This window comes from Perkinsus marinus (genome assembly GCF_000006405.1).
Source record: "Perkinsus marinus ATCC 50983 genomic scaffold scf_1104296953538, whole genome shotgun sequence".
Taxonomy (NCBI): Eukaryota; Perkinsozoa; order Perkinsida; family Perkinsidae; genus Perkinsus; species Perkinsus marinus.
The window spans coordinates 81345-91471 of record NW_003208445.1 but is presented as its reverse complement, the minus strand read 5'-3'; the positions used below and the strand labels follow the sequence as shown (position 1 = coordinate 91471).

Below are 10127 nucleotides of genomic sequence, written 5' to 3'. Positions count from 1 at the left end.
ACTCTCATACTATCAGATACGGTAAGGCTGATATGATAGCTCGGACAGCCCATACCGATGTGGTTACCGCTGTTAAAGTACTAGAGGATGGTCATAGGATGCTCAGTAGAAGCTTGGATGGTAAGCCATTATCGAGTCCGGCCTTCTGGGGACGAAACTCGACCATTACAGTATCGAGTTATTCTCATCCAACGTTGGCTGTATAGCAACGTATCATTGCCTAGTGCTTGCATTCTTTAGTAGATTCCTCTCTCCATATCGTGGGCCGCCTTCAGGTACGATGAAGATGTGGGACTGTCGTAAGCTTAGGGCTGCAACCCCAGTACGGACCTGGGACAACTTACCTTGTACTGACGAGCACACTGACATCACCATATCGCCGGACGAGTCTATGGCCCTCACTGGTATTCCCTTTCCTCTACCACCACCGTAATAACCATATAATTCTAGGTACTGGTGATGGAAGAGTAGTGGTATACGACTTGCAATCAGAGGCTGTAGAGCCGCTAAAGAGCTATACCTTCCGAACACAGAGCGCTGTGAGGGTAATATGATGATAGTGCTAGTAGAAGTAGTGCAGTCGAGCTATATCCATGAGTATTACATCGTTCTGAAGGCGTACGAGTATCCTACTGTGCATCCATGCTGCATGTCAGACCTTCTGGCATCCAGTGCTTCAACAGATCGTAGTGGCTTGCAGTGATGGTAATGCATACTTCCTATATGATCGATATCAATCAGTAAATGGTGAGTAGTACGGTCGGATGGTGATCATCAGAACAGCTGATGATGATTGTAGGTGCCTTGCTTTTCGCCCAGCATAGTGTACCAAAAAAGAAGGATATCGAAGAACAGTATATGCCACAGAAAGTATATAACTATGATGAGATGGTCCAAAGGGGAGGTCAATTCCGAGAGACCCGTAGTGGTAAGCTACGTCGGACTAGGGATGCCGATAAACGACGAGATAAGCAGCGTAGAGAGAGAATGGGTATACCTGATCCAGATGAGCAGCATAAGGTACGGAAGATGGTCGTTGATGATCTAGGATGGTGGTGTTGATGACAGTATTGTAGATCAAACCGGCCGCACCTCCACCAGAAAGTACGGCAGAGGAGACGATCTTCTCTAATAAGCTGGGTATCGAAAAGGAGAAGTATATTGATGAAGACCCTCAGAAGGTAAAATGGTAGAAATGCTCTTGTTGGGATTCGAACTTGCGTACTTTGGCAGACACTCCTCGCTGTTGAAACTAAGAAGGGTGATTCCTTCGTCAATCAAGCCTATGCGAGAACCCAACCTCAGAATATACTGGATTACTCTGATGTCAAGAGTGCAGTAAGGCCTCTTAACGATTTCCGCTCCAGTTTCCTGTTCTCTGTCTCATTCTGGCTTGTTGTTGTTCAGGGTGATCGATTGTTGAGTAAGAAGCGTTATTGCCCGAAGTGCGGTGTGAAGATGTGCACTTGTGGTTACTTGACTGCTCTAGAAAAGGAAGAGGCAAGGAAGAAACGTCGAACTGAAGTAGCATAAGGAGAGTATCTTTATCATTCAAGTGTTTGTTGACATAAATTGGGATCCTAGCCCGCAGGGAGGCTCTCACCATCACGCTTTGATCATCCACACCTTTATGGGCAGTCTTCAGCATCGTGTCATTTGCCCGTATGTATCTACATTTCTGATCACCAGTAATGATGATGGTACCTGATGCATCATTTCGATTCATGATCATCATCCTGATGGTCATGGATCATTCGGCCTCCTAACATTCGTGTAGCTCCCGCCTACTGGCATGTCCATACTAAACGAGTAGACTGGCCTCGTGGTCTTCCTCGTAGGCCTAGTTATCCTCTTGCGAAGCATACTCATGCGTCAATCTTCCACATCCTACTACTACTATTCTGCGTGTCATCCCTCTCCACCTCACAGCTTTGACAAACCTCCGCGTGTTCTGTCGGTGCACCTCCGAGCGCATTTCTATTTTTCTGATTCGGCTAGCCTATCTAGTATGTGTAGTCGCTCACTAGGGGCACGGTGCAATACTACCACCTGACCTCATGCAGGTGGTACCGTTGCATGAGTATATCACCGTGGTACATTCCTTTACATTTGCAGGCTGTAGTGCTGCCGGTGTTTGCCTCTATGTGGTGCATACATAATTTTCATTCCAGTTTTAGCCGTCCTATGTCCCGGACGGCAGCCCTCTCCCAAAGGCAATGCCCAATCACACCAGTGGCTTTGGCGTATTCCCTATTATTCGTTAACTTACTCATTAGCGCAGGTTGGGAAGTACTCACTAAACTGGTTCTTTCGAAGTTGGATATAAATTTATTAACTCTAGCCTTCTATCGGCAGTGTGAGTCGACGTATTACACGCGCTTTATTAATCATCTCTGTGCTCATCTCAGTTTTCGGTTGTATAGTACTACTAGTAATAGTTGATCGCTCTTTCAAGCTACCAAGGAGGGAAGATGTGATACCTTTGGTCATCCTAGGAGTCCTCACCAGTCTGGCTATTTTATCCTTCTTACAAGGTAATCAGTACACTAGACAGCAGCAGCAATAGTGTCAGACCATAGCCAGGTGTTAAGCTCACTACCCCACTTATCTGTGCCCTCCTTCACCCGACATTGCTAGCCTTCTGTTATGCCTTGGGCATCCTTCAAGGAAGTGAGGTCTATTCTCGTCCTAAAGTCATCGGAGTAGTCCTGAGTGTCGGGGCTGCTATGGCCTCCTCAATCCTTGGGGAGGAATTCTACAGTGGTAAATGAGGCGGGTCTCGATGGGCCTGTCCAGTAATAGGCTTCTTGTGTAGATACTCACTCTGTGAATTGGGACATCCTATTGGGCTCGCTAATCGTCTTTGCCGCAGTATTTTTTGGTGCAGCGATTGTGGTATATCAGAGGGAGTCAATCCATTTACCTTTTGTATATGTGGAAGGTCGTTGTCTCTTGTCGGACTCAGGCGTTATCTCAACCTCCTATTCCTCTCAGGTTATGCCTACCTTTTTGCCTCTATGACGACTCTGATATTCATCGCCATGTAGGAATGCTCTACTCCGGATCCATTGACATAGGTTCCTCCCAGCTCACGATTGGGTTGCATGTTTTCTTCTACTTCGACCAGCCCCTGCCCCGACATGACACTAGGCCTTGGTCTCATCGGGGATGATGGCCGAGCGGTCCATCTCGAAGGTATTTGTCGTTCTCAATTGCTCCCATGCCGGCTTCCCTTCATGTGTCGTTACTAGGTGCTGAGTGTGCTCTCTCAGGTTGGCTGGTGTTACTCTACGGCGTGTTGTTGATATCTTGTTTCCTTTACTGCAGTATGAACTGGGCCAATCGACAGACCTCTCCCTCTGTGGTGAGAATGCTTGCCTCTCTCCAGATCTTAAATTTAGATCTTGCCTCTCCAGGTCGCAAGTTTCGCAACCCTCCAGCCTATCGGGACCGGTGTACTGCAATATTTGGTGACTGGCAGGCAAGTCGTCACACTTCCACAGGTAGAGTATATTATCCCATTCCCAATAAGTTATGGCATGTGTATCAGCAGGTTGGCATGTACCTGTTCGTGATCATCGGTGTTGTACTCGTATCGTATGGGCGGCCACCATGCGACGAGGAGCTTCTCAAGTCAAACGGTAGCGAGAAGGAAGAAGTGATTGCTAGCGAGCTCGAGAGTGGGATGTCGACTGATGATGATGATAAACTTGAATGAGAGCTCAGCATTTCGACACACTGTGCGAATTACCACTCCGGCGTACCGGGCCGCTGTGAACGCCTCTGATTGCTCCTACTCCAGGAGAATCTTCATCCTGTGAGTCCGTTAGGGAATGGTGTCTTTGATCCCTTCGGCTCTGGCCCACTCCATCGTAGCCCATGAGAACCTCTTGCCTTCGATATCAACGTATGGCTTACACACAATCACCATTGTCTTCCTGACAGACGGTGTAGACCTTATCATTTACCTGTTGTTGAAGATTGAATAGCGAGTGGATATTAACTCAACTAAGCGGCGGCTCAGACAAAACTCGATCCCACCTCATTGCTCAATTGCTGCCCTCCTCATCCACCTTATTCATGCATGGTCGGGACTTGTGTTCTATCGAATGTGGCAGGTGGGACTGTCTAACAACGCTCACTTGAGTATCTCTATAAAAGACGTGTAAGTCATATTTAAGGATGCTATGCTAGGAACAACCCTCGACCCTTCATGCGGGTTGTGATTGACATCGCCTCCTCCTCCCCTGGACAATGGATACCATCGGCCATGCACACAACTTGTCAGGCCAGGTGGATGGTCAAGTCTTAAGCTACATGACCACTCGCTGTCGACAGGCTATGGTCTTACTGAGGCAGAGTGGGCGCCCTTTGATGCGCATCCTTCGAAGAACATCAATCTCATCTGCCGTAAGCTACGCGCTTAAAAGCGTAGCTCTCTGCCCCGAGCAGAGAGCTACGCCTGAGGCAGACTGCCTCGCATTGCATGGATCTTCACAGTTGAACCGCCTGTTATGGCGGTCAAGTCAAGGACCTGCTCGTCTAGCTTTGACCTTATACCATCACTGATTCCATGTGTCGCGGAAGCCTTCCTCATCACTCGTGGAGACATGATCCATCTCAAGCAAAAGCTATTGGCAACTCTGTTGGTTTCATCGTGGATGAGAATATATATACCTTCTGCCACCGATATGTCCGTACAACACTCAGGGTATCGACCGGGGAATGGGACATCCTTCGCGTACAGAAGGTCTGATCAGGCGCTGAATTGTGCGCCATACAAGTCTGCGTTATTATCGAGAGCAACACACATCTGTTCTCTGATAAGGCAGTTGTCCGTACTAGTATAACACAACACCACGGCCAAGTGTATGTTTCGGGAACGTAGTACTGGTCATTTACAGACGATAACAGTAGTTCGGCGGCAGCGGCAAGGTATCGTCGTCAAGTAACTTTCAAGCGGTTGAGTTAGATGAATAGTATGTTGAATCTGGCAGTGATTATGATGAGATTATCCCAAGTTTAGTTGGAATGTGTGATAGATTGCGTTACTGCTTATAATGAACGATAGTAACGCGGCTGAGTACGTTCGCTGACTGCGACCTCCTGCGAAAACCGGATACGAATCGGCGAAGCGGGGCAATGCTCTTACACTGTCGTATTACAGTAGCTTCCGCTCGAAGACCATCTTCCATCTTGGCAGATTCATGAGTATCACTTTCTGGGTTACCGAAGGTCTCCGGTGAGGAAGGACTCTCTCTGAATGACGAACACAGATGCATACGACTCTTGACGATTGGGATGATCGGGATTACCACTTACACCGAAGCACTATCATAATCAGCAGCCTCACTATGGCTCTCTGGCGCCTCCTCTGTAAGTGGCTCAGTATGTTCATCCCATCTTTCCTCATTGCTCTCCTTTGAACGAGACCCCTGGTCACGCCCGATCAACCATGAGCCGGCACACGTTATCTCACCTGAGGGAGGTCCTCTAGAGAGATACCCATCTTCCGCAATCGGCATTCTTCCGCCAACCTGTAGGCATCTGCAAAGCCGTACCTAAGCACACCGTTAGCCCAACTGAGCATTACAAGATTACGGTCTTGCTTTTTAGTAGAGAACGTCTTGCTCTTCAACTTCCCATCTTCGACCCATCGAGCCATCCAGCTCCGGGCTAAGAATGCATGATATGAATCGATGCCAAACTACGTCGGTATTACTCCCGCCAACCCAAGTGATGCCCTTCACTCTCGGATGGTCACTCGGTGGTGGTGATGGAGGTGTTCGAGACTTGCTTGAGCTCATCATCATCCCAACATCTACCTCTCCTTCATGCTTTGGAAAGGACGAATAATGATCCTACATAGAATCAGCTATGTAATGATGGTAGCAGCAGTAGTGATAGTGGAGGAGGGCAGCAAGTGAACCCACCCTATTGCCCGGTCGACCTTCGAGTCTCGCCAGCTTAGCTTGACGATGATCATCTACATCCTCGTCAGGGAAGGGCCTCCGAAGACGACGACGACTATCGAGAGGACATTCCCCAACGATACAACCGACAGAAGCTTAATACCCTATATCTTGAGAGCGAGGGTTGGCAGCATGCTGGGAGGCATAGGGCCATGCCTGAGGATCAGAGCTGTCAGCCACAAGCATTCTAGAGTAGATCCAACCGAGTGAAGATTGTTCGGCATTTCATCTCCACAATTTGCAGTCATCTTGTCGAGTGTGGCTGTCCACGATGGTGTTTCCATTGTAGAGGTCGTGGCGGGATGTCTAGGCAAAAGATAATGGTTGTTGGTAACCGCCACCGACGACCCAACAACTACCTCCTCATCGCCTCTCGTAGTGACTCGTGTGGGGTAGATGGGGGCGCAGGAGCACGCTCACATGTGGTGGACCTTCCTTGAGATGCTGATGCTGTCGAATGCTGCTGCTGCTGCTGCATGGAGGCCTCGTACATCCTCATATAGGATCCCGCACACATCCTTCGGAACTACCATCAATGATATGGAGGAGGAGGAGGACCTTCACCATCACTACCTTAGCCCACTCAACGTTCAATTGCTGCTTCTCGTGTTGTATACGTCGACGCTCTTGACGAAGGGCAAATAGGAGGTTGGCTAAAGACTCCAACGTAGACTCCAGGGAAGTCTGCAAAAATACAAGATAACGACGCTGATGCACCACAGCCACGGAGCCTCACTAGTGCATCGACTCTAGCGATCCCGGCTGATCCCATGGGTCGTGGGCTACTGCTCCTCCTAGCGTTGGCCACCTCATTGAGTAGATCAACCCCTCCTGCAGCATTCCTGGTAAATAGTGGAGGGGGAGGTATACTATGTGATGGTAAAGACGTTGGTCGAGGCACAGAATTCATGGAGTGAAAGCCTCAACAATGCTGTTACAAAGATCCACAGAGGCTGGGCTGAGACAGAGACGAGACGGTTGAGTGCCGACGCCGCGTCACCACACCTACTAATTCACTAAGAACGCAAGAGACATTGATGATGTTGATAGCGACATCTTCGTCAAGTATGTGGAAGTAGTATAGTACGATGATGGTAATTAGAGGGTGTTGATGCTACCCAATACAACACGGCCAACACCACACGACGCCTACCTGGTGGGATCATCGGACTCGTAGCAATAACAGTAGTAATAACAATGATAATCTCTGGAAGAATGAGAGTGGGTACAGAAATAAACAGAGTTATGCATAGTAAGAGTAGGTTGTCAGATAGATGGTGACTGTAGTGTTGATGCCATCATATCGATAGACCACCAAAGTACCCCATATCAGTTACCACAGATCATCGATGCTTACTGTTGCTACTACGGCGGCCGCTGCCGAGTGATCTCACATAGCATACTTCTGCGTCCACTCTCTAGCGATGGCATCATGCTTAGTCCTATCACCCTTGTACATGTGGGCTATCTCAGGGACGAAGGGATCGTTGGGGTTAGGATCAGTAAGCAATGAGGAGATCGACAACAGAACCTATACAGTATTGTTGATAATATGATCATACGGATGATATCTATTCCTCCTCCTTACCTTGGATATAGTTAGTGCTGGACTCCATTGGTCCTTGAGGATATCGAGACAGATGGAACCATTAGCACTGATATTGCAGTGATATATCTTCGTAGTGAAGTGACACTTTGGTGGCTTGAAGGGATAGTCACTGGGGAAGGTGATGTTGAGGAAGAATACACCTCCTTCATAAGGAGAATCCTTAGGGCCCATGATAGTTGCTTGCCAGTGGAACATATCATCACCTAACAACAACTAACCAGTAAAAGCTACACGAAGTGATTGTCCAACTAGAGCGTACCAATAGGGCCAGCGGAACAGTTAGCTGGAGGATCGCGACTGAGATCCTGCAACTCCTTGTTGATACGTCGTAGAGCCATTAGATCAATACCAGGATATGAATACAAGAAGAACGAAAGGAAAATCCTAATATGAGAATCAGGTAACTGAGCAATGATATCATCACCATTAACAAGGGAACCCTAGGGTATGGGAAGCTAGACGCGATTCTATGTGATGATTGAGCAGTTGAGCATCACAATTGGTCCAATGCCTGTATCTACACAAACTACCATTCACCACCCCACCGTGCTATTACGATGGTCTCTTATTACTCTCCACCCAATTGTAATGATGACGCAAGCGGTAAATTAACGAGTCCCTTGACTGATAATATCAGTGTAACAAGTATAATAGTGGTATTAATGACATCACGAATGACCATCAGTGATGATGATGACCAGCACCATCATCAACTCAATATCCGCAATCTTCATCATCATCAACAGCTACTTCTTCACATGGCATACTTCTGCGTCCATTCCCTGGCGATCTCATCATGTTTAGCCCGATTGGTCTTCAACATGTGGGCAATCTCGGGAACAAACGGATCATCAGGATTAGGATCAGTAAGCAATGAGGAGATCGACAACAGAACCTATACAGTATTGTTGATAATATAATCATACAGATGATATCTATTCCTCCTTACCTTGGATATAGTTAGTGCTGGACTCCATTGGTCCTTGAGGATATCGAGACAGATGGAACCATTAGCACTGATATTGCAGTGATATATTTTCGTAGTGAAGTGACACTTTGGTGGCTTGAAGGGATAGTCACTGGGGAAGGTGATGTTGAGGAAGAATACACCTCCTTCATAAGGAGAATCCTTAGGGCCCATGATAGTTGCTTGCCAGTGGAACATATCATCACCTAACAACAGTATTATTGAGGGTATCGCTATAAAGGAGTGCACACCTATCGGGCCAGCAGAGCAGTTCGCTGGAGGGTCACGACTGAGCTCCTCGAGCTCCTTATTGATACGCCTTAAAGCCATATTAACTAATAACAAGAAAACTACCCAAGAGAACATCTAGCTGGGGAATATCCTCAGGAGGAGGGACCGGGACAATTCTACATCCCCAGTAACTGCTACTGAAGAACAGACATTCACTAACCTCCCCGTGGTGAATGGTAAGGTGTACTATGAGAACCTCACCAACGTCGCATCAGCCGTTTGGATCTTCTTCCCCACTAACACACACAGAAACTTCGAGGTGCTCTCATTAACCTCTAACCCTAAACCAGACAGGCAGTGCGACACAAATCCGCTGAGCAGTCGACAGCTAGAACGATTAAGATTGGGCGAAGAATTCCGATTACGCGCGTATCCGCGCATAATCGTCGGTTCCATAATTTTGTGGTGTTTTGAGAAAGTGAGCCCAACGGGGCCCAGTGCTGGATCGCGGCGTGAGGGTAACTGGCCAGAAATGGCAATATCGGAATTGGGGCCGGTATGCCATAGCTCATACATCTACTCCGCGAATGTGATCACCGAGTATGGCTTTTCAGTCCTTCCCTTCAAGTGTTCAATAGTAAATGCTGGATCTCGCCATCAGTGATGTCGGAAAGGTTCGAAGAAGAAACAGCGTGAGTACGGGGGGGCTGACTACGGGTACGTGAAGATGCTCGAGTTGTCCTTTGACTAGTAGACGCAAGAGGGGGTGTCATAGAAGTGAGTGAAAGACGCACTGATACTCGTGATGTACCGTTACACTACATCAAGCGAGATCAAATGACTAATACCAATAATGCAGACAACTGTGTGCGCTCCAACCTAATCGATTCTATCATAGCTGCTGGAAGTGCGCACAAACAGAGTATGCAGAGATACTGCTTCTCATGTACCATCAGTAGTGCTATAAGAACCGACAACAAGATTGTGGAATAAGGAAACACAGAGTAAGAAGAATAATAGCTCACTTCGCAATATATTTCCGTTAGCCTCGACCAACATAGGGCTCACGCATTGTGCGTTAATGTGCAAGCGTGCAAGCTGAGTATCATCTCAGCATTCTCCGGCCCCAGCACTAAGAGCAGCTCTACGCTCTCGCCGCTCTAACCGCGCTTTACTTTGATCAACCTTACTGGGTTGATACACAGGAACAGAGACAGTAGAATTATGGGCCCTAAACCCAGTAGGCCTCGCACAGAAGGTCAACTCGGTGGGATCCACATCGGTAGCAACAGCTAAATTGAATAAAAATTGTACACTTAATTCACCGGAATGATTTCTTAGGCTTGCA

The 10127-nt window shown here is 47.7% G+C and overlaps 5 protein-coding genes across 5 annotated transcripts in view; 2 read left to right on the top strand and 3 right to left on the bottom strand.

The window, feature by feature from the left end:
* Positions 1–1533, top strand: part of Pmar_PMAR007949 (conserved hypothetical protein) — a gene marked incomplete at both ends in the record, with an annotated part of 2087 nt that extends 554 nt beyond the window's left edge. The window contains 8 exons of the mRNA XM_002776416.1: positions 17–120; positions 276–404; positions 451–545; positions 657–747; positions 800–1020; positions 1077–1181; positions 1234–1338; positions 1408–1533. Of these exons, the coding sequence (XP_002776462.1) occupies positions 17–120; positions 276–404; positions 451–545; positions 657–747; positions 800–1020; positions 1077–1181; positions 1234–1338; positions 1408–1533 (976 nt within the window). The remainder of the gene's footprint in view (positions 1–16; positions 121–275; positions 405–450; positions 546–656; positions 748–799; positions 1021–1076; positions 1182–1233; positions 1339–1407) is intronic.
* A 1607-nt stretch (positions 1534–3140) lies between these two features.
* Pmar_PMAR007948 (hypothetical protein) lies at positions 3141–3718 on the top strand (the record flags this gene model as incomplete). Its single annotated transcript, XM_002776415.1, has 4 exons — positions 3141–3195; positions 3273–3364; positions 3402–3503; positions 3554–3718. The coding sequence occupies 4 exons, from the start codon at positions 3141–3143 to the stop codon at positions 3716–3718; spliced, it is 414 nt and encodes a 137-aa protein (XP_002776461.1).
* A 1187-nt stretch (positions 3719–4905) lies between these two features.
* On the bottom strand, positions 4906–6882 carry Pmar_PMAR007947 (hypothetical protein; the record flags this gene model as incomplete). Its single annotated transcript, XM_002776414.1, has 12 exons — positions 4906–5106; positions 5153–5259; positions 5323–5435; positions 5480–5561; positions 5610–5676; positions 5723–5861; positions 5934–6027; positions 6076–6128; positions 6176–6278; positions 6332–6498; positions 6546–6656; positions 6709–6882. Coding segments are annotated over 12 exons (1212 nt in total). The 3' UTR covers positions 4906–5104.
* Positions 6883–7362: 480 nt separating this feature from the next.
* Positions 7363–7919, bottom strand: Pmar_PMAR007946 (ubiquitin-conjugating enzyme E2 D3, putative; the record flags this gene model as incomplete). The annotated part of the gene is made up of 3 exons (XM_002776413.1): positions 7363–7503; positions 7561–7784; positions 7841–7919. The coding sequence occupies 3 exons, from the start codon at positions 7917–7919 to the stop codon at positions 7363–7365; spliced, it is 444 nt and encodes a 147-aa protein (XP_002776459.1).
* Positions 7920–8335: 416 nt separating this feature from the next.
* Pmar_PMAR007945 (ubiquitin-conjugating enzyme E2-17 kDa, putative) lies at positions 8336–8878 on the bottom strand (the record flags this gene model as incomplete). Its single annotated transcript, XM_002776412.1, has 3 exons — positions 8336–8476; positions 8531–8754; positions 8800–8878. The coding sequence occupies 3 exons, from the start codon at positions 8876–8878 to the stop codon at positions 8336–8338; spliced, it is 444 nt and encodes a 147-aa protein (XP_002776458.1).
* Between the last annotated feature and the right edge of the window lie 1249 nt (positions 8879–10127).